General features: G+C 39.9%; 1 protein-coding gene across 1 annotated transcript; it reads right to left on the reverse strand.

The window, feature by feature from the left end:
* Window positions 1–283: 283 nt before the first annotated feature.
* On the reverse strand, window positions 284–22,114 carry LOC124162402 (leucine-rich repeat-containing protein 56). Its single transcript, XM_046538924.1, has 7 exons — window positions 21,908–22,114; window positions 19,405–19,553; window positions 11,726–11,905; window positions 9,507–9,700; window positions 5,987–6,262; window positions 3,600–3,912; window positions 284–529 (listed from the first exon to the last, which is right to left on the reverse strand). Exons 1-7 carry the CDS (start codon window positions 22,100–22,102, stop codon window positions 460–462), a joined length of 1,377 nt encoding a protein of 458 aa, XP_046394880.1. The 5' UTR covers window positions 22,103–22,114; the 3' UTR covers window positions 284–459.
* Between the last annotated feature and the right edge of the window lie 1,501 nt (window positions 22,115–23,615).

The raw sequence follows: 23,615 nt of genomic DNA on the forward strand, positions 1-23,615 counted from the left end.
CGGCCGCTTGTAAATAGCTCGTAGCAACAATCGCCATATAAATCTACCATGTACACCAACGGTCTTCAACCCTCGGCTCCCGGGCGGCATGCGGCCCGCCGGCTAATTTCTTGCGGCCCCAAGAGGCTAAAGAAAATATTATATTGCCCCACACAATATAATATACATATCGACACAGTCGTCAAAAATAAACAATGCCAAAAATAGCATCGATTGATTGAACTTTTTTTTACCAATAAAAATGATTGCATTTTGAAATTGTCTTTTTAAAAATTTTATTGATATGGTGGTAAAGTGACGTGGAGCATTGTGAGCTTTCTGACGATGTGAAATCGATTTTTGGCCCTCGCTTCAGAAGAGGTCGAAGACCCCTGATGTATACTGTTCATGTCCAGATGTCTTAGTTCTTCCATGTGACCGCTCCTTATACTGAGAAGTTACGACGGACCCAACTGCTTTCTACACCTTCTCATTATTTTCATCCATTTCCTCCTCGTCTTCTTCTTCGTCTTCTCTGGCCCATTTCTCCCTGGAATAATAAAAGAAAAGCATTAGTGTTTTGCGTTTCACTTGCAAGTTTAGCAAGATTTTATTCTGTAGATGCCTACTCGAAGAATATCCGCGATCACAATAACGATTAAATGGACGCATAACGTACTTTAGACCTTATCGTTCCTCTTATCGTATCAAATTACTTGCTCAAAGCTTACGTTATCGTGCGTTTCCTCGTATGACATCTGCTGTTATGTATTAGATAGTGAATAATATAAAAAACAATTGCCCGGAATGAATACAGCGTTCACTTTGCCAACGAGGTAAGAGTGGCATTTGGATTGGACATGCGAACACAAATTTCACATCACGGGGGATAAATTGTTTTGCGAGATATCAGCTTGAGCTGTTAATCACGGCACACAACGAGTTATGATAACGAAAAATGGGCAAGGTCATGACCTCTGACAGAAAACATAATGGAAAGGGCATTCGAGCATGGACCAAAGAATCGAGGAGATAGCGTTAAGAAAGAAATTCGTTGTCACAGTACTCTCAAGGGCAGACATATGTGGTAAAAGCAAAAACTTGGAAACGCTGGACTTCGCATACCCATCAAAAGTAACACGTCTATTTTGATCTTAAGCCAAATTTTCAGGAATTGAATACATTAAATATTCGTGTGGAATTACAACGCTCTCTTTACTTTTCATATTTTTAAGAGATTCCATTGAGTCACACCTGAAACAACTAATTATATCATGTGCGCAAGTAAAGCAATGTTAGGATTGCAACACTGCTGATGAAAATGCGGTATAATTTCGAACACTCGTGAACATTTTACATTGCACAAAACAAGAGGTCTGTTCCAAAATTTCATCGCAGAGAAGGCTGCAGAACGATTCGTCCATTTTTGTAGTCTTGCTCATCGGAGTATTACGTTTTAGTTCTGGCAGAGCATGAAGCAGAACGGCTCTACTTAGGGAGTGCTCCAGATGGATCGGAGCGTGGAAGGTAACCGCGGCAGAAGTTGCGGCGCCCATGCTTACATCAATGCTCGAAAAATAACGCTCCGTTGATTTTGAGCTTGAGTTCAGGTTAAATTAGTCGCGTAATAGATATTGTCCTTCTCATCGTTATTGCGACCGTTTTTGGAGATACCAGTGGCGCAGCGAGGGGGGGTTTTGGGGGATAAAACCCCCCCCAGAGCTCACAGAAATTTTTAAGTTAAGTCTATTTTACTTAATTGGATTTCTATTACTTATGGAATAGTGTGAGGATGAATAAAATATCCCCCAGATGGCCGTGAAAATCACCATTTTGAACCATTTATCTTATTTTTTCCGGCGGAAGGCCTCCGCAGTCCGCACCTCCCGCTTACCCTGGAGGGTATGCAATTCCCCAAGCACCCCAGTATTAGTTGCGCCTGTAACCCCCCCTAGCCTTAATTCCTAGCTGCGCCCCTGGGAGATACTACGTCTCGCCATTGTTGTAAATTACGTTTATATAAAAAATTGGCTGAAAACAGGCTCCGCCATTTTGTTATATATCTAAGGTTAATAATAAAACAAAATCCTTGAAAAACCTCCACATGGAAGATAAAGAAGTGTTTATTAACATGTTATAACAGTTTTGTCAACAAAGCAATTCATAAAACCACTGCACGAGGGTTTATTTGGCAATTTCCAGAGAAAATCGAGAGTGGTCGTTTTCGCTAAATGTGTTCTACTTTGACCTCATATATACGTGACGGCACAGGAAAGAATAAATTGGGCACAGTTTATTAGAAAATGTTTTTGCGAAGTTTCAAATTCCTAGCTCAATAAAATCGTTTTTGAGGTTTTGGCCAGCCTTTTTTGATTTCAGCCCACTGTGCGGCGTTCTGAGGGGGTATTGGTCTATTGTTGAGTTAGGTAGGCTACTTAAATGATTACGAAACCTATGAAGGTGCCGTGACTTGGCAACGAGAGGACGCCAACAATTATGCTTCCCATCACCCGGAGAAGAGGATAAGCAAGAGCAATTTTGGGCTACAGCGAACGAGACCAAGTTTGAAACTATAAAATCCGAGGCCAAGTGATGAATATGATTGACTGGCGACAAAGAGAGTTCTTGTTTTCATGCTGTTTATTTCTATTTAAAATTTTATTTCCATATCTTAGCACTATAAAAGGAAGAAGATGAATCAGAATTTTAAGGAAATCGAGAGAATTAATTTGCTTACTTAATTCCATTTCCATAATAAAATTGAAGTCGGAATTTTAATGATGACCCATAATTTTCGTACCGAGCTTTCTATTATCTCGAACATCTTGAACGCTCTTTCATAAATTTCCTTAGAATCTGTAGGTCGCCTCCCACTGATATCTACCAACCTACTTAAATAAGGTCGTCTTCATTCACACATATGGTGCAACTTGGCGGAGAGGACCTCTTCCCAAGATTTTTACAGCGGATGAACAGAAAAGAGGCACAAAAAACGACAATAGTCTGAGGGCGTACGATGTCAAAAAACTTATTCCCAATCGTTTAGGAGTTGTGTTCGAGTGGTGTAAAGGTCATTCACGCAACGGAACGGAAGAATTGGAGGGAAAGTTGTGCAAAAATGAGGATACTAGACTCGGTTAAAAATAGCAGAGGAGAAAACCATTCGGTCCATTCAGTTCGTTCGCGTGATAAGGTCACAGCTGTGGAAAACTAGGACGAGTGTCGAAGAAAGCAAAAGTCATCGTGAAAGTTGCCACTTTCAAGACCAACGCTTGGCATAGAAAATGTGAGTTCAAGGAAAGGTGTCAACAAGGAAGAATCGTTGACTCCTCAGAGAAATTAATAACAGAAGCTTTCGCGCAAGCGAACAAGACTATTATTCGGTGTTATTCGGCGCATGACTTTGTTAAAAAACTGAAGTTAAAAATTGCATATCTGTTAAAACATTCAAACTAAAATATGATTGTTAACTGTCTTGGGAATAGCAAAAGTTGCTCTTGTTTCGTTTTAAATTTGTGATCCTGCTATTATTGTTCAGGGGCCTGAAATCATCAGTTATACTTCTCAAGTACTCCACGGAAACCTACCTTAATCGGTAGAATACTTAAATGATAGCTCACCTGTTCCTTTCGCGAAAGCTGGCGTATGCCTCGCGCCACCTCCTCGACGCCTCCAATATATCGTTGCGGTGGTCCACGGGCTGTACGACCGTCATCTGCGGACTCCGTCGCCGCGCTCCGCGGGGTCCGGCAACGGTCGCCCCAGCCTCCGGGACGGCTTCGCGCCTCTTCTGGTTCCTCCGGGCGAGCATCCGGTTGGTGAGAAGAGCCGCAGCGATGTTCCCGCACAGCGTGACACCAGACGTCAGCGAGCTGGGAGCTTCTTCGGGCAGGGCGAACGAACTAGGGTCGCCTCCATCGAAATCTTCACCTCCTGCAAAAGGGTTAACTCTGCCAACAGCTAAGCGACGAGAAATTGGACCAATGAATTATAAATATGAATGGCAACATTTTACCTGAGTTATACAGGGTGGCCAGAAATTCACTGATACGCCACCATGGAAATTACAGAACAATTTTACTCTCCAACCAATTCGAACAACGAGCGCCAATCGAACCAAAAATCTTCGGACTGGGAGTTTGACTTCTTGCCGCTTGCGCTACTGAAACACATGCGTTGTTGCGCTGCTGAAACACCCATGTTCGTTTGGTTCGAGAGTAAAATTCAATTTTTTCGATTCGTGTCGCTGGTGCTTCGAAACCACCACGAATATTACAAAATAGGATCCTCAATTCGGCCTCTAAATGTGTTGTCGCCCACCGCGCGTTTAAATGGGTTTACTAAAGTCGCCACTCGTGCGGGTGACGGACAAATTGACCTGAGTTCCACGGGGAAATAAGGTATAATAAGGGGTATGAACCATTAATTAACGCCGTTCCGGCACTGGTTAAAAAGAGACATAATAGCCAAAAAACACTTTATATTTTGGTGCCTCAAAATTTCTAATACTATTCATAGCCAAAATAAAAATAATTTTCAATATGTTTACTCTATATTTTTTCTGAAATAATTGAAACACACAGAGAAGTAGTTCGCTTGTAAAAAAAGTTAGGCAAACCGCGTTCCGGCACTGATAATTTTGCCATAACGTCACTGGTATTAACCGAAATTTATACATATGATGATGTGATATATCCAATTCAGCACTTTTTAATGCTATTCCTCGCATTTGCAAACATCATACGGCAAAATATTAGAGAAAAGTGGATCGAATTGCAGACATCACCGCGCCGGGGACATTATTGAAAACCGATTAAAATGCAACCGATGTGGCAACAGAAATCACCCTTCCATGGGATGGAATTGGACCTCCTCTATGCAGTACCCTCGGTAACCACTTTCGGTTCGACAACACCTCCTCCCTAAGGACGTTCGTATTCGTCTGTGCTACGCTCTGATTGTCTTACTTAAATCGCGGATAGCTCGAATATGATTCGCGAGAACAAAATATTTTTATGTAGTTTGTTGGTAAGAATAACTTACTCTATAGTCCATGGTAGTGTATCAGCGAATTTACGACCACTCTGTGCATCGTAATATGTATATATCTGCATTTGTATTATGAAATTCCAGACTGATTTCAGCATTTGCAATAACAAACTTCGGATAAAAGTGTCGATTTGTAAATATAAAATAAATTGGGCAAAGCTCCCTCACCGAGCGAAAGCGAGTGCTAACCTTGGTATTGCAATGCCATGAATGCGAAGGCAATGGGATGAGGATTGATCACAAGAAAACTAAGGTTATGCGGTTTTGTAAAGCATCGCGAGCGAGGAATGTGAGACTCAAGATAAAGGTGGGTGGTGAAAAACTTGAGCAGGTTGAGCAATTCAACTATTTAGGCAGTACGTTAGAGGAAAACGGATACAGTAGTAAGGACATCAGGAAGAGAATTGCATTAGCGAAGGAGGCGTTCATGAACAGGAAGGAGTTTCTGAGAGGATCGTTATGTAAGAGTTTAAAGACAAGATTAGTGAAGAGTTTGATTTGGAGTGTAGCTCTCTACGGTGCGGAAACGTGGACACTGAGGAAAGAAGACGAGAGAAGATTGGAGGCATTCGAGATGTGGGTATGGAGAGGGTGAAATGGACGGAGAGGAAAAGGAACGACGAAGTGCTGGATATGGTTGGCGAGGAGAGGCAGCTTTTAGATGAGATACGGAAGAGACAAAAGGTATGGATGGAGTTAGTGCTTAGCGGTGAGGGGAAGTTGAAAATGGTGTTGGAGGGTAGAATGTTAGGGCAACGAGGGAGGGGAAGGAAAAGAATAGGATTTTTAGATAGATTGAAAGAGAGTATGCCTTACAGTGAATTAAAGAAGGCAGTGCTGGAAGGAAATGGAGGCTACCAGATCACTTCTTGAATACTCCATGCAAACCTACCTTAATCGGTAGAATACTATAATAATAATGAATGAATGAATTACAATTGACACTTTGTGAGTCTACCTGCAGGTTGCCTCCACGGCCTAGCCGTTTGCGGTCGCTTCTTCCTGGCGCCGGTCGCACACTCCGGGAGAGGCGTTGTCGTCCTGCCGCCATTGCTCTGCAAGCGGGCGACCGCGCTCGCCGCCCTCCGCACCTTGGTCCCGCCACCAACAGCGGCACCCGGACGCGAGGGAGGGAGCCGCTCCCGCACACTGGATCCTTCTGATCCTCCCGGCCATTCGGGCTCAGCCGACGAGAACAGCGAGTCCTTCTCACCATCCTCCCCGTATTTATTACCTTCGACGGGATAAGAATTTTTCGGATGTGAATAGGGTGGTTTCCCATTATTTTTTTATTGCCTAAATCGAAAGATTATTACTCATGGAGTACGTATTTCGCGCTTTTAGATTTTTTAATGACGATATCTATTTTTCGCGATTAAATGAAAAGTGAAAATTTTCAAGCGCGCGAAAACGCGACGGGTAAGTATGAATGCCGGGAAAATTCCGTGTGACGTCTCGTTCTGGTTCCCGCTGCCGCAAGTGAGGTAACCTTGGGGCGAGGCTCTGAGCGCTGATACGACGCAGGATGCTAGCAGGTAGCAGAGTACCCTGCTAGCTGGTAGCGCTTGGCTTAAATAAGGATTATTAATACCTTATCAAACGAAGATAACTTTCCGACCTTAGCCAGTTTTAATACGTGATTATGTTTCCCTGAGCTCTGTGCCTCATGAATGAACCTCAGACGATGTAAAACTCCTATCTACTTGTATAGAAACTAGGTCCCTGTGACGTCACGTGGAGTGAAATCGCATGGGCGCCAATCTGGCCTTTTTCAAATGACGATAAAATTGACCCTTGCTATTCGTTTAAACCGGTATTTCTAAAACCAAATAATTTGTATATAATGAATACACAAATGGTGGGTAAGGAATCGCAATCAATGCCTTTCGTTTTCTTTGATGAAGGAAACTACCCTATTCGTGATTTTTTATGGCAACTAAATGGGCCACATCATGGCAGAAGCGGATACAGAAAAAACTCAAGGGGGGGGGGCGCAAAGGATATCTTGAGCTACCTTTACTTTTGTTTTGTCGCAATAAAAAATTAATCAAGCCACGTTGCGAAGTTGAAGAAAGTTTTTTTAAAGCTCATTATACACGTATATAAGACAATATATTACGATATAAAAAAAGTTGCAATTGTGGTTTTACAATGTTCGGCAATGGGGGCGGCCCCGCGAGGGGGGCGCGCGCCCCCTGCGCCCCCATCTGTATCCGCCACTGCATCATGATCTATGAAGTTAGGATCTATGAAGCTGTTTAGTAATGAAGCTATCAAGAGCGTATTCAAGGCTGCGCATGAAGCTATTTAATTCCATTGAAAAACCTCTTGAAAGGGAAATCCTTAAGGGGGAAATAAAATATCAAATGCTTTTTTATGAGAGGAAAGATGGGCTCGTGAACATACCAACGATGCAGCATAACATATATAGAACCGGAGTGAAATATATCACTTTTATTAACATTTTCTTGGAATTCATCCGTCCAATGAGTCGGTTCGAATGGCTGTGACCAGCTGAAGTGCTGTTTTTTTTAATTCACGGCTTCAATTTTTGTTCTCTTCAATCTTATTTGGATGTATATAGTAAACCTCTTGTAGTGCACTGAGAAAACTAATTGATTCATAACACTTAAAAAGTTAGTAGTGAACTTAAACTTACTACCACTTAGTGTTAGCAACAGATAAAATCGGAGCTGAGAATGTAGATAACCAGCTTTGGAAATTCAAGGTGCAGATTGATAATATTTCGACACCAGACCCTTACTCCTTGAAGCTATCAATAGAATATTCAAGGCTACGCATAAAGCTATTTAACCCTTTCTCACCCAGAGCTGCTTCTGGAAGAAATTAAATCTCAAGACTTCTCATTTTAAAAAAGTGAACATTTTCTGCTCAATCGTAATTATTGTGGCAGATTCGTATTTCACCATTGAACTTTAAAGCACAAAAGAACGCGTAGTTGAAATCTTTCTTGAATAGAGCTGAATATTTTTATATTTTTGATGTTACTTAGAAGCAACATTGATTTAGAATGGGTAAAGGCGTGAGGTTAATTGAAGTCATGAGTTCCAAAAAAACGCAAGTCCACTTCATAGGGATGTATTTTTTGTATGCTTTTTGAGCGAAGGAAGCTGTTGGTTCAATTTTTTCTAAAGCTAGATATTACGTGGGACGGGCAGAAAGGAAAATTAAAGCCCCGATTGAGATTAATAAAACAAGGTATTGAGCATGGTCCTAATATACGAACCAAGGTATAAACCCTGGATCTATAAATCTTCGTAATTTTTACGAGGCGCCAAATTAAAATTCCATAGTATTGGAAAATGCATTTTGTAATAAAAAATTACGTATTTTACGGCATTTTAAATATTTTTCCCCAGCGCCTTACATCAAAACATTTTATTATAAATAATATTAAAAAGAATCATTAAAAATACTTCCTTTGAAAGACATGACTTATACTTTAAAATATACATTAACTATGATAAAACTTTAAGTTAATTTGCTTTTAGCGCAAAAATAACATGATTGGAAGGTAAAAAAATAGCGTCATCAAAATGACGAACGTATAGTGACCACGTGACACTGAGTCAGGTTTAGTAATCTAGGGTTAAGGATGCAAAAGGGAAGAAATATGGAAAGGTTAATTTTCAGGGGAGCGGATTGGCAGAGAAGAATTTGAGCGATGTGAATTCGTGACTTCCCCTGGACCAGCGAATCGCTTTCAAAGTAAAAGGATTCCGGTCAATGTGCTGTAAAACCCACTTCCAACCAATCACTGCTGACTCAGTCAAACAAGTGTTTGGGGAGGACGAGACGAGGACAAAAAGTCATAGAATCGACTCTTTCTAACATCGCCTGAAACCCTAGGAAAAATTGTGGAGACACTAAATTTTCTACCCCGAATGGGATAAATAGGACAAGTTATTGAGGATGTAAAAGAAAAGATTAACCTATAAATATATTGGCTAGCCTATGGCATAGCGGATTAATAGAGGCTCGCAGAATCAATCTTCTTATTGCTGAATTATGATGACTGAATTTGTAATAACGACATTAAGTACATAGCTTTGCTCCATTGCCTAAAATTTCTGCCATGTGATCATGAATTCCAAGTTTGCCACTTTCTTGAGTATTATCCTTCGCGGGCAACGCCGAGTGTCCTGCTAGTTTATAATATTTCGACATCAAGCCCTTCTCCCTTGAAGCTATCAAGACCATATTCAAGGCTAAGCATAAAGCTATTTAATTCAACTGAATAACCACTTGAAAGGGAAATTCCTAAAGGGGAATAAATTATCAAATGCTTTTTTATGTGAGGAAACATCAATGATGATCTCATGAACATACCATTACAGATACAGAACCGGAGTGAAATACACAAGTTTTATTAATGTTCTCGTGGAATTCACCCGTCAAATGAGTCGGGTCGAGTGGCTGCAGCTCTAAATCTTTATGCGAGAGCGCTCTAAACTGACCTCCATTCAAGGAAGTGGATGGTTCAGGATCGGCCGCTGGAAAAGCGTCCAAGATGAGAAGAGACGGGAGCATTTTGAGCGTTTTCAGGCGGTAGTTGTGCTCCCTCGTCACCGGACACTCCAGCAAGTCCAATTCCTCCAGCTTGGGGCAGACGCTGAGGAATCCAAGGCGCTCTACATCACTTATCGGATTCCTGAAAAGAAGGAGGGAAGAATCAAGGTAGGAAGAAGATTTTTTTCATCCGAAATATTGCACGATATTTATTTATTTATTTATATCGCACCAAAACCAGCACTAAGGCCTTTACATTGGGTTCATAAACAAAATGAATTATGTAAATATAATTAATAAACTTGTATAAAAATAATCTCATAAATAACAACCATTTTCAGCATATAAAATTACATACAAAAGGTCGGTGTCAAAAAGATAGTCTTCTCAATTGGTTATTAAAATTGGTGCGGCAGGAAAAGATGTCAAGAGAAGAAGAAGTAGAAGTGGAGATTGAATTGAAAATAGAAGGAAGGAAGCGGTAAAAGAGGGATCTATGAGATATTGCCAGACGGAAATTGGGCTGGTGTAGAGCCTCAGTATTGCGGGTTTTGCGAGCTGGAATGCGTAGTGAAAAGAATGTTAGGAGATCACTGCATCTGAAGGACCCATTCATGATGCGGTGCCTAGAGATATAGCCCCTGGACCTTCGAATTGCTTTCAAAGAAAAAGTTTACCGGTTTATATGCTGTAAAACCCACTTCCAACCAATCACTCATAGAAATGTTTGGAGTGGACGAGACGAGATACGACAAAATTCATAGAATAGATTCCCTCTAACATCGCCTGAAACCCTAGGAAAAATTGTGGAGATACTAAATTTTCTATTTCCTACCCATGATGGTGTTGCCAACTGCCTACATGCCTCTACTTTTTGGAGGTATTCGGGGGTCAAAAATCGATTTTTCAAAAATGTCTCTTTTAGAACCTAGACTACGTGAAACGTCGAAGAACCAATCGATCGAAGCACTTTTAATTTAGGAAAAATCATGAAATTTCACTATTTCGTGAATTATTATCTCAGTAATTAAGGGAGATACAGGGTTGGGTCATGGAGTGGCCAGAAAAGGCAGCAGGCGGGCTAAATGGAGTACTCAGATAGACTGATGTGCTCGGTTGGATATATAGTGAAACTTCTTAAATAAGGACAGTAGCGGTCCCTACGTAAGTAAAATGTGTCCTGCATGCAAAATGAGAGGGGTGCTCAATTTAGAGGTTAACATAAAAAACTGTTATTCATGATGTTTTCACCGCGCATGTATTTTAAAATAGGAATCAAACACAACTGAAGTAAATATTTTCATTTCACGTATTCAAGCTGAAAAATGAAATGAAATAAGGAACAATGAATACAAAACAATTTACTTTCGCTAGTTAATACTTATGTAAACATAAACACATTTTTCTGAATGTGAGCAGAAAAATCTCAATCGCGTATTAAATTCAATTACTTTGGTTTAAATTTTTTTTAAGGCCCTGACAGGTTCGTGATTTCACGTTTTCCTACGTGGAGTGGTATCAAATCATATTAAAGTGTAGAAATAATATTTTTATAATACCACGTTTTGTTAAAAAGAAGAAAATGGCATTTTTTAGAACTCAAAATTTAATTTTTACTTTTAAATGATACTCGAGGTACTCTTCAAATCGTGGTAAAAGAGTAAGAACATTACAGTTTCATCCAGGTCTGAGATATCCTGAAAATTTCTGTGCGTGGTATAGACTACTGGCACCACGTAAACGTATTGTTTACTGGACTCTGACGTCACGGTTAGCGAACATGGCGATGGGTTGTTTGGAGCGCAAGATTACTAATTTTCAAAGTGGAATTTTACAAACAATACGCAGATTAGAGAAGAACTGCTTTTGCTATAATTTTCAGTGTGGAGGATATTTTTTTAATCGCATAATCATCCATTTTCAGCGGAATTCCCAATTGAAGAGCAATAATGCCTCCTGTGATCGATCTAGCAGGGAGTGATTACAATTACACAAGGAATACTGAAAAAACTTCACGTAGTAGAAGAAAACTAACTGCAGTTTTGAAATCAGCAGGCCTATTTTACCCTTAAGCAGCTCAAAAATTGGAGTCAACAGAAAATAGGTAAAAAATGTCCCCCAGTGTAATCTAAGTGTCATCTACCCTTCAGGCTGGGTCTCAACTCACCCCTTCAAATCCAGGAACCTCAGATTTTCGATAGCGGAGCACGGAGCGACGTCCCGTATCCTATTATAGGAGGCGTCCAGGTCCTTCAAAGCTGGGAATCCGAAAGTCCCGTCCAGAGTGGGTAAGCCGCAGCGGCTGACGCTCAGGACCTCGAGGCAAACCAGGCCACAACCAAGATCCCTGGAGAAAGAAAAATCTTTTAGCCAGACATAGCTATATCTATTTTATATTCTAAGGCGTTACTACGCTAGAAGTGGTAACTCTGAAATATTTCAGTGCCTGCCTTCTCCCTTTGCCCTACACAAAAAAGTATAACCTTAACAAAACCAAATTTAGCGTCGTTTAAAATATGTTTTTTTGCAAGGATATACAATGTGTTACAATGTGAACTATTTCAAAGTCTGATTTTTTTGGAAAATGCATATTCTTGGCTTCTCACCAAAGAGAGTGTAGAGCATCAAGGCACACACACTGTTAAGAGATAATCATGGTATCACTCTAAGAGCTCGTATATCTTTGGGCAAAAGCATAACGCATTACTATTTGATGGTGGCCCTAAGCAGGTGCTCCTTCAAGGCTACCTCAAATTACTCTACATTTGTAATTGAAACTTAATTTATTGCATGGAGAGATAAAACTTACTCTTATTATTGCATGCTGCTATTGGCAGCATTTCATTACACTTTAACTTTTTAACTGTGAACAATTATACAGTTATAAGAACATATCATAGCGGCTCGATTTTTTTTCGCTACATATTAATATTCGTTCACGACAACTTTTTTGGCGTAACTCTGAAGTTGACACGTTCAGATGGATGTATGCTGGTTCACAACCTCCTAAAGCGGAAAGAATCGAATTGTCACGGTCATGAGCCTTGAAAACAACAATTTTTTCTTTAAAGTAGCGGTCAGGAAGTAAAAAAAGTAATGCAAATCAAGTGTAATATACACACTCGCAAGTTCATTTTAATCAGTTTTTCGATTGATGCGCGGTCAGACCTTTTACTTGTTTAACATTTCAGACATCGATCTGGGTCATAACAAGCTAGTTACACTAATTTAAAAGTAGGTGTGAACCAGACTCATCTCTTGATAAAGTCTTCCCTGAAGACGATGGCAGAGAAGGCAATTGAAACATTTGCAGCAATGTCCATCCTTACCCGGCTGATTCCCAGGGATGCCGACTTACAAAAAAATATTGGGGGGGCCCAAACCGAGGATCTTGCCAAAGGAAAGTTTACAAATAGTGAGTTTTAAGTTTTTTTTAAAGCATTTTAGAAGAGTCATATGATCAACATTAGAACTCTGATAGCTCAAATATCCATATCTCAACACTCCGGAGAAAATCGAATAGCCAGACACATTTTTTCCTCACACGCATAACGAATTTTTGAGGGGGCTCTGGCCCCCTCCAAGCCCCATGGAGTCGGCGCCACTGCTGATTTCACTGGACGGCATGAAAATCGGCCCTGACACCATGCCCGCATATTCTTCTGTAAAATGACCTCCTAAATCCGAATATGAACTCCGTTTTTCCCCATCACCCACTATTTTCGGGGGAGCTCCCCCCCTCCAATTTTTATGACTTTTCGGTCATTTGGAGGAATGAGGATCATTTTTATTTTATCATTTAAAAACTTTCTAGGGGTTTTGAGAGGGTGAAAATTTCTAATTATAAATATTTATAGTAAAGAGGTAGTTTTATTAGGAATTAGTCTCCGTAAATTGTGTAAAAACGCATTAAAAATTATCAATTTTGTCATTTTCTCGCGAATTTTCACGCATTTTTAAAAACTCCCAGCTTCCATTTCATATCATCCTCCCCGAATGATAAAAATATACGGCAACAAGAAACAGCAGTAACAATAAAAATGTATTGTTGCATAGCATAGCAACAATAATAAAAATATTTCGCAATAGCTCGGAAGATTCACTTTACTACGCTGGCCCTCGCAGTGCCTTTCCCGCTCCGGCATGGATGGCAATTCTCTTGCTTTCGCAGCTAAAAAAGGAAAAGTAATACTTTCTAATTCCATGAAAAATATAAGATTGAGGTTTTTATATTGTCATTGGAGTTAAAAAGTATTCTTTCTCCTTAATCATGGAGTTCCACGAAGTACCATCCTCTCAAATCAATTATGTATATTGAAGTTGTCGTCATCTTCCCTCGGTATACCTCTAGTGATACCAGAGTCAACTCTTTCGGTGTCCTGTTGGCCAATGGGAATGAGTTACCTTCTGTCCTATCTACATACTCTGCCAATATGAAGGATACGTACGGAAATATCAGCCGAATCCTTGAAAATATTTACTATCGTGATTATAATTGGAGAGGTTGCGCTGATCTGAACGTTGTCGCTCTACTCACGGGACTGCTCTCAGGCTTCACGAAATACTGCTGCTTCCTTTGTGAATACCTCAGCCGCGCCCGAGAGGAATGGCCTCAGAGCGAAAGCTACACTCATGGTCATAAACATTTCTCTCATGTTTCCCTGGTTCCGACAGAAAATATTCACTTGCCACCATTGCACATCAAACTACGACAGATGAAATAGTTTGTGAAAGCAATCGGCAAGACAGAAGCTGAATTTCAATTTTTAACTTAAAGTCCTCGTCTTAGTGAGTCTAAAACAAAGGAAGAAATTCTAGGTCCCCCAGTTTAGGAAACTTTTCCAAGATTCGACGTTTATGAAACACCTGAATCATAAAGACAATCGAGCTTGGCTTGGATTCTGAAACGAGTGTTAGAACTTTTTGGGTGAAAAAGAAGTGATGATTATGTCGCCCTTATCGAGGAATTTCTGTCAGCGTATTAGGCCATAGGGTGTAACATTACACTAAATGCATTCCTTTCATTCCCACCTAGACCTTTTCATAGAATATTTTGGAGCAGTTTCAGATTAACATTGGGGACGGTTCCATGAAGATAACACCAAAGAGAGGAGATTTTCAGATAAGAATAATGCGGCCAATTTGGTGTGTATTTTATGCCTGCTGCTGGTTTTTGCAAGAGAAACATCTACCTCATTGTAAAAAGGGAAATCAAATACCAAAAACTTATGTTATTCACCGCTATTCACAATAGTTATTTTTATCTTTCTTATTGCGCAGGTGGTATTGAGAGCGCCAGCGTGGTAGCGTCCTTCTGAACTGTTGGCACACATTTTCATTATTTTTTTTCTATGCCGTGTTCTTAAATATTTTTATTAATGCCTATTTAAGCTTTTGGTACATTTTCCATTATTCTGGGGTATTTCAGACAGGGAAATATGAAATGGGAGCTGAAATATGAAGAAAATAAGTGAAAAAATAGCGAAAAAAGAAAAGGTTGATAATTTTTAATGTGTTGTTTTAATCAGTAACGGAAACTAATCCCCCCAAATCTACATCCTTACCATTAATTACCATATTTTAGAACTTTTTACCTCTCAAAAATCTAATAAGAAATATAAATGTTAATATAATCCTTAAAATTCGTCCAAATTATTGCAAAAGTGATGAAAATTAGAGGGGGGCTTCCCCCCAAAAATGGTGGGTGATGGAGGAAAACAGATGTCATATTCGGATTCAGAAGGTCATTTTACATAAGAATCAGTAGGAATGGTATCAGGGCTCGAGAAAAAATTATTTTTTGCCGCCCGGTGTTTCCCGTGAAGACTTTATCAACAGCATTCGCCTGGAAAGCACCAAATCCTTCTTTAGACTCACCTCTATAAAAGTAAGCTGGTCTGGAGGCTATCATGGTATATTTATAAAATGGACCCTTATGAAATTTGCAGACTTGCCAAAACTTTGCGAAGAGCTTTCCACAACATTGTCTCAGACGTTAAATTTAAATATTTACGATATGAGTGACAGTTGACAAAAATCTATTCCATTCACCTTCAAAAAAAATGCGATAACGTTGGTTTCTAAGGGGAAATTATTCGCGGAAAAAAATGCCATCGTACGAGAGGAAGTGATTTGTTTTCAATTTTCATACATAAAGGCTTTTGAACAAAGATTCCTGAGCAGTCTATTATTTAATTGGAACTCTTGAGGAAGAGAGAGATTTGATTCTATTTCCTCGAAATGAGACTTCGAGCGAGTGTTCATCTGATTAGTTGGTATGTTGGAACCAGAGGCGCCGACTTATAAAAAATTATTTGGGGGGCCCATATCGGAGGTCTTGCTCCGGGAAGAGGTTAAATTCAAAGTGTGTCGCAGCACCGAAACACTATCATGAATCATACCACTTGTTTTAAGTTAACCTGCGCACTACCTTATGATTTGTTTTAACATATTGTTGAATTTATTTTAAAAGGTAACTATCGTCAAGCATGGGAAATAAAAAATACCAATATATTTTTGTGATTTCACAAAGCATGATATAACTAAATTATTTTCCTGAATTGAGGGGGCTCCGCCCCCCCAAACGAATCTTTGAGGGGGCTCGGGCCCCCTCAGGCCCCATGGAGTCGGCGCCACTGGTTGGAACTCGAAAAATTGAAGTGCCATGTGTCTTTGGCCTCACCAACAAAGCGCCTCCACATCGTGCGGTCGCCTTCCATAGTAAAATGTGGTATGTGTGCCATATACTGCCAAACCATATAGCGGCAAAAATAGTAAAATGTACAAAAATTGTCGTGTGGAAAAAATATTTATTTAAAATGGCAAGACAACAAGCTGTTAAAACGGGGGGAGAGGGCGGTATAGGTCTAACCGACTTTCAAAACAAGGTAACAGCCTTATTTTACAATGGTATTTTTAAGACCTTAGAATATTCAAGTATTTGGGAAAAATCCCTTTCAAAGATTGCCATTAACATTTTAGGAAAACCTCCAACGTTTAAAAAATACATCAATGGTGCAATGAACTTTCTTGAAAATGCAGACATAGGAAAAATCAAAAATGTCAAAACAATTTACACTCATTTATTAAAAGGGAAAGTTGATGGGCAGTCAGTAGGCCTCACTGCAACAAAGAGTATGCTAAACTGTAAAAGAGTGTGGTGCAATCTAAAAAAGATAAACCCTAGTATGGAGAATAAAGTGTATATTTTTAATGTGGCAAATAACCTGTGTGTAACGAGAGAAAAACTAAAAAAGATTAGTAAAGAAACATCAGAAAACTGTAAAATTTGTAAGGTAGAGGAAGATCTACAACACAAATTTTTTCTACGTGATAAAGTGAAAGATACTTGGTGCACAGTGAAAAAGATGTTTAAACAACTAAATGTTTTTGGCGAAAATGAGATAAGTGATTTAAAAATTCTATGTCTGGATTACAATCTTTTCTCCAGTTTTAAGACTGATGCTATGGGGCTAATAACAGCAGGTTATATTCAACAAGTTGTGAAAAATAATGGAAAATTTGTTAATAAATTTGAAAATATGAACTTAAAACTATTATGTGAAGACGCAAGAAAAATTCTGCAAGGATACACCAATAACTGAATTGTATGTAACTTTTAAAAATTTTGCCTTGTTTTCAGAAAAAAATTGCTCTTGTATTTAAAAAAAAATGTACTTGTAAAAATGTACTTGCAATTAAAGAGTTCTGAATGCTGTGACCAATAAAATGTATGAAAAAAGAAAATCTAGCTGGGCTCCCCTCTTCCTCATATTCTTCTCCTCTTCGTCCCTCCAGCGCATTCTCGGCCTTCCTACCGGGCTTTTACCTTCTGGTTTCCCTTCAAGGTCTTGTTTCATCATTGTTTTTTCACTTCTTCTATGGAGGTAGCTCAGCCATCTAAATATCCTGCTTCTGTTGATTCTCACGATATTTTGTTCTTTGTATAAGTCTCTTAACTCTTTGTTTTTTTCTAATTCTCCATCATTCTCCTTCTTTCATCGGATCGAATATTCTTCGTAAAACTTTGTTTTCGAACGTTATGAGCTTCGTTTGTAAAATCCCACACTTCAGACTGTTGTTATATATGTGCATGACTGTTGTTTTATAAATCCGATTTTTTATAAGAGTTATTTTTAAATAGTTTTACCAAGCTCCAATATTACCCTTCAGCTGCTGCAAGTCGGGCATAATCGCCAGTGCAGAATCGTAATCGCTACGTTGTTTTTAGTTTTTTGAGTCACGAAATAAATGTTTGTGCATTCGATCTTCTCAATGGATGGAATATGCTCAAATGAAACTTCAGTTCGAATAGATTTGGGAGACTTTTGATCACACGAACTCAGTGGAATGCTGCTACTTTCTTTCTCATGAAAAAATTAACGAGAATGACAAACCAGTGGGAGAGACTCGCTCCAATAATGCCGTTGGTGCTCCATTCCTCAATTTTTTTCTACATGCGTTTCGGCGTGCAGTTGTTGATTGCGACGGTCATCAGTCTCCCTTGGTTGCACAGCCATCAACTGAATGCTTTTCCTCATACCACAAGACCTCTTCACGGTCAGTGGCAAGGACTGCTTTAGCAGTAGTTGTCTGATCCAAAAATTCGAAGGGCCCGTATTATAAGTTGGCACTGAGATTTCCTCGAAGCTCATATTTCTTTACTCCCTCTTCTTTTTGCAGTTGCTTGTTCATTCCATTTCTCGGGTTCTTTTACCGCTCGTGTTGGCAATATCGCTTCATTGGTTTGACAAGGTTCAAACTGGAACAGAGTTAGCTAAAAAGAATAGGTTCAACCTTCCGCTAAGGGTATTTATGATGAGGTATATAAGTCATACGTTATATTATTATATTACTAATTCCTAGCGACGCTGATTTATTCGACAAGGTTATATTGGAATTCTAGTATGATATAGACGATTATGGCTTCAGCAATCATCTTCCCTGTCATTGAAAATAATAGCTGTAATGAACACTGGAATTGTATGTGATAAAGGATAGCGTGCTTCAGGCTTTATATTCGACAGTCATAATTTGAGTTGTCGTTGCCGCTATCATTGGACCTTTTGCCTGAATCACACGATCATTTTTTCCGTCCCTTCCGAGCGATAGCTCCAGCGATCGCTCCAATGATTGCGGAAAAATGACCGTTTCACGCAATTATTTTCCGCGATACACCAGGGATGGGAATCGCATCCCTTTTTCCATCAGTCGAAACGTCCCTTTATCTGTCACTGAAACCATCGTCGTTACCGTCTATCAGTCAATCAGAACGCACGGCCGCTAACAGCGATTGCAAGGCCATTCTTGGCTTTTAATTGAATGACAATTGTAATTACGAAAATTTACGGAATAAGCGATGGGAATGACCGTTAGGTTAAGAAAATGATGGGTAGAGCGATCATTCTTTTGGTCCCTGGAAACTATCGCTGGAGCTGTCATTCTGAGGTACGGGAAAAATGACCATGTGATTCAGGCTTAAGGAAGAAGTAGACGGTACATGATGCTCTTGAAAATGTTGTTGTAACTTCGAATCGCGTCTGGCGAAAATAAAGTTTGTGGAAAACAAAATTTTTTTCTCCATCCTTACATTTTAATTGGACTAAAGTTGTAACGGCGGAAAGTGACGGAATAAGCGATGGAAAAAAGGATGGTGGGAATGACCGTGTGATTCAGAAAATGATGGGTCGAGCGATCACTCTTTCGGTCCACGAAAACCTATCGCTGGAGCTATCATTCTGAGGGACGGAAAAAATGATCGTTTGATTCAGGCTTAGGCGTGAAAAATGGTTGCGTGATTGGCGAGGCTGAAAATCCTCGAGAAACAAGCACCTGAAAATTACTCACCTGAGGGATCCGAGGCAACTTCCCTGCAGGTCCAGCTGCAGTAGGTTCGGGGCGAAGAGACTGATCCGTTGGATGCTGACCTCACGCGTGATCACGCGGATCTTTAAGTGCCTCAGCTGAGTGAGGTCATCAACGCCCGTCACGTTCCTCTGCAAAGGGTTACAAGGCAAAGGGTGACATAGAGAGAATGACATAAGCTACGAATTACAGTGCTTCGTTCAAAACAACTTATCATGACTTAAGCCATATGCAGTGGCGTAACTATGGGGGGGAATGAGGGTATAGATCCCCCCCCAAAGTCTCATAGCATCCCCCAAAGCATATTCCCAGTTACGCCATTGACCATACGAATTAGTGGGATTTGACTTTCAACTACTTGACTGCATGGTGTACCCGAGTAAAAATTCTTGCCGATGAAAGACCATTTATTTTTTCGTTGATTTCCACTGATTTATTTCGTCCGTACGACATGTTTCGAACCATAGAGGTCATTATCAAGTACGCTTTTATCTTTAGGAACCTGGATAGCGTAGTGATCTGCTCAGTACTCTGGAGAGTAATCCTTGTTTCCATGACCGACACAGGGGAATTTTCCCTAGGCAATTAATGAGAATATTTCATGCTTTCCAATAAACTAACAGTATTACATAAAGGTACTTGATAATGACCTCTATGGCTCGAAACATGTCGTACGGACGAAATAAATCAGTGGAAATCAACGAAGTCTACTTTTCATTTTCGTGTTTTAACTTCCACATAGTTGAACCTAATACAATTGAACGAACCATTTATTTTTAGAAAATTAATTTATTTATTTTAAGAAAGATTAAAAGAAATTAAAGATTTAAAGAACTTTATCTTTAGGGACTTGAATAGCGTAGTGATATTCTCAGTTCTCTGGAAAGTGATCCTTGTTTCCATGTCCGGCACAGGGGAATTTTCCCCAGGTAATTAATGAGAATAGTTCATGCTTTGCAATGCACAATCAGTATTTCACAAGGTCATAGCGGTAGCAAAGATGTAAGAATTGCATACATGGAGCAAGAAACTAAACACAGGTTCCAATAAGACTTTGTTCTTTCGCGGCTTATGGTACTGGTGAACTCTTCTCGGATTTGAGATGCTTGTAAGCCGACGTTTCGATGGCAGAGGCAGCTATGGAAACGTCGGCTTACAAGAAACTTACCCGGTGGAAAATTCCGAGAATTTTTTACCTGTAAACACATACTCAATAATTGTGTTCTCCACTGTATTAATGATCTTCCATCCCACCTTCTATCCTCCCAAACACACACTCTTCTCTACGCGGACGATTTCAATATCTACAAGGAAATAAAAAAAAACACCTCTGACTGCAGAGATCTCCAAATTTCCCTTAATAAAGCTTCGCTGCGGGGTGACACTTGGAAATTAAAGCTCAACCCTGAAAAATGCAGCATCATGACTATTGCGTTAAAAACACAACCCGTCACTTTCAGTTACACCATTAATTCATCTCCCTTGACCAGAGTTACGACGATGAAAGACTTGGGCGTTATAACCGACCCAAAACTAAACTACTCCGACCACATTCAGGCTGTAAAAAAGAAAGCCATGTATTTGTTAGGCCTTCTTTACCGCTTCACGGAAATTAAGGATCTTATTGCATTCCACTCCTATTTCTCATCGATTGCCCATCCCATAGCGGCTACAAAGATGTAAGAATGCTCTCTTTATTGCTCTGCAATTTGGTCCATGTCAGCCCCGACTAACCTAAAATCACTTGATTGCATTCCCCACTCTTTGTCAAAATTGTTAGGCATAGAGTCCCTCACTTACGCAATATGTCCTCTGATGCTGTATTGGCTTCTCTATCCTTGTCTAATCTGCAGAATCTCAGACGTAAAACGGACTTCAACTTTCTACGCAATATCTTCAACTCGACTTCTGACTGCCCTGAACTCCTTTCTCTGTTGCACTTTAGGATACTGACTCGCTCCACCCGCTCGCTCTCTCTACTCCAACTGCCTATTCCTAGAATCTTCTTGACCAAGCGCTCGCCTTCATATCGCCTCTCTTCCCTTCTAAGCTCCCCCTTCCATCGATCCTTATTACCTGTCATGCAAAAAATTCACCGCACAAGCTCTGTCCCATCTGTCTGCCAATTGAATGTTTTACTTTCCCTACTGGTTAATTCTTTGTTTGTTTTCATATCGTTATTTTATTGTGTCTAATTCATGTCATTGTTGAAAATTTCACTGTAAATTGGCGTCACGGCTGTATGTTAAAATTACTTAAATAAATAATTAAGTAAATAACGAAATAAATAAATAAATAATATAAATGAATAAATAAATAATGATTTCGCTCCTACTCCCAATGGCAAGCAATTTTCCTGACTCATCTAAATACTGTGACTGTGGCGAACTAACACATTTATAATAACATTTCTTTGCGCAACAACCTCTGGCTGATTGGTCAAAGTATCACCTGATTCTATTCGAGTTAGGGGTTCGTAACTCACCAGATAATCGGGCATCGTGAGTTCCATCGGTAGCCATTCGGAAGTGGGCAAGAGGGGCGAAGGGTTGAGCATTTGGTGACTGCGTGCCACGATGCCGCTGGCCCCCTCGGGAACTGAACCCATGGCCGTGTTCTCCGGTGGCGACGGCGGTCGCTGCCCCCGGGGGTGACTTGAGAAGGATGCGTGGGGGGCCATCCAATCTCCCGCGGCCCGCCTCCTGGAAATTTTCAGAAAAAAACCCACCAAAAGTGCATTGTGATGAATAGAATGCAGCGTTATCTCACTGTGCCATCTCAATGACCTTGGAGATATTACAAAATAATTTGGGAAAGTTTCTTAACATTTCACAGGGTTCTTGATTTTGCATCTGTTCTTTCGTTGGTTTTCTCACGACTGGAGTCCCATACAAGTCGATTCCATCTCTTGCACATTATTGTTGAGCTATATCATAGCCAAAAAGAAATCCGTGTCATGGCCCATGTAAACTCATTTGCTTGAGACTCGGCATCGCGAATTTTCAAAATTTCTTTTGCTGGAAACAAAATTTATCTCGTCCAGAATATATTAACTTTTCACACGAAACAATTAAAATAAGTTCATGCATATCAAAGATACATTTCAGGCGGTCTTCTACACGATAAATGCATCTATCCACTAGAGTGCCCGTCCCTGCCGAAAATTCAATATTCAATTCAGTTTAACGTCATATATTTTTTAAAATTATTACAAGCCTCATATTCAGTAAAAGTAAACTCGTCAAATGTGTAAGTTGTTTAAAAGATGAAACTAAATATAATAAAGCTTTCCTTTGGCCTTTGAATATTTACCTTCACTTGTGTTTCAGACATAATTTTTTTCTAAGCTACTACAAAATCAGCAAAAATGTCTCAGCAATTTTAGCATAGTACCTAGAGAACCGGTTGGCACTTAAGGGCTAAAAAGCATTGACGATGGAACTAAAGGAGACGACAACAAAAAAGAACTAAAACAACAGTGTAATAGCAAAGTTTCACTACCTACTGCTATCGGGATCAGTATTTATTTCAAGAGCTTAAATGAAATAAAATTGATCTTTAATTGGAATTAGGGTGGTATGCAAAATCGGTTGGTAGTCAGGGAAAACAACTGATCATAAATGGAATCGGGTACAGACAACATGATAGTGGTCACAAATAGGTAAAGACTACGTACAGGTAGTAAGAAACTAAACATAGGCTCAATATGTGTGCTCTCTACTAGTGATTTCACTCTTATTTTAAGTGGAAAGCAATTTTCCTGACTGATCTAAAGACCGTGCATAAGGCTAGCCTACACATTTATAATTACCTTTCTCTACGAAACAACCTCTGGCTGACAGGGCAAATATTATTTTCCTAACTCTTAGCACATTTCTATTTCACTTGATACTACTACAGATGGTGGAAAATTATCCTCTACGGACTATATTGGAAATTCACGGATAATTCCAAGCTGAGCGAACACTTTCCTCTCAGGCACCTTCTAAGTTTGCCTACTGAAGCTCGATAAGCGCGTACGAGCCAGTGCCGGGCGCCAGCGCCGGTATTTTACTTCCCATGGAAACGTGTAAACAGTCGGCTGTGAATCGGGTACGAGGGGTGCCATAGGTTATTTGGGACTCACGTGAGAACCTATTGGATAGGGGAAGAGAGTGGAACTCGATACAATTTGAGTAATCGATAACTCAATC

Source organism: Ischnura elegans, chromosome 7 (assembly GCF_921293095.1).
Source record: "Ischnura elegans chromosome 7, ioIscEleg1.1, whole genome shotgun sequence".
Lineage (NCBI taxonomy): Eukaryota > Metazoa > Arthropoda > Insecta > Odonata > Coenagrionidae > Ischnura > Ischnura elegans.

What these genes read in the sequence shown, in the direction of transcription:
- LOC124162402 (XM_046538924.1), bottom strand. Translation starts at nt 22,102, where the DNA reads ATGGCCCCCCACGCATCCTTCTCAAGTCACCCCCGGGGGCAGCGACCG. An exon ending in AGTTGCCTCGGATCCCTCAG is followed by an intron (nt 11,906 to 19,404) that starts GTGAGTAATTTT and finishes TTCTTTCTCCAG; the next exon opens with GGATCTTGGTTGTGGCCTGG. An exon ending in AGCTTTCGCGAAAGGAACAG is followed by an intron (nt 530 to 3,599) that starts GTGAGCTATCAT and finishes TTATTATTCCAG; the next exon opens with GGAGAAATGGGCCAGAGAAG.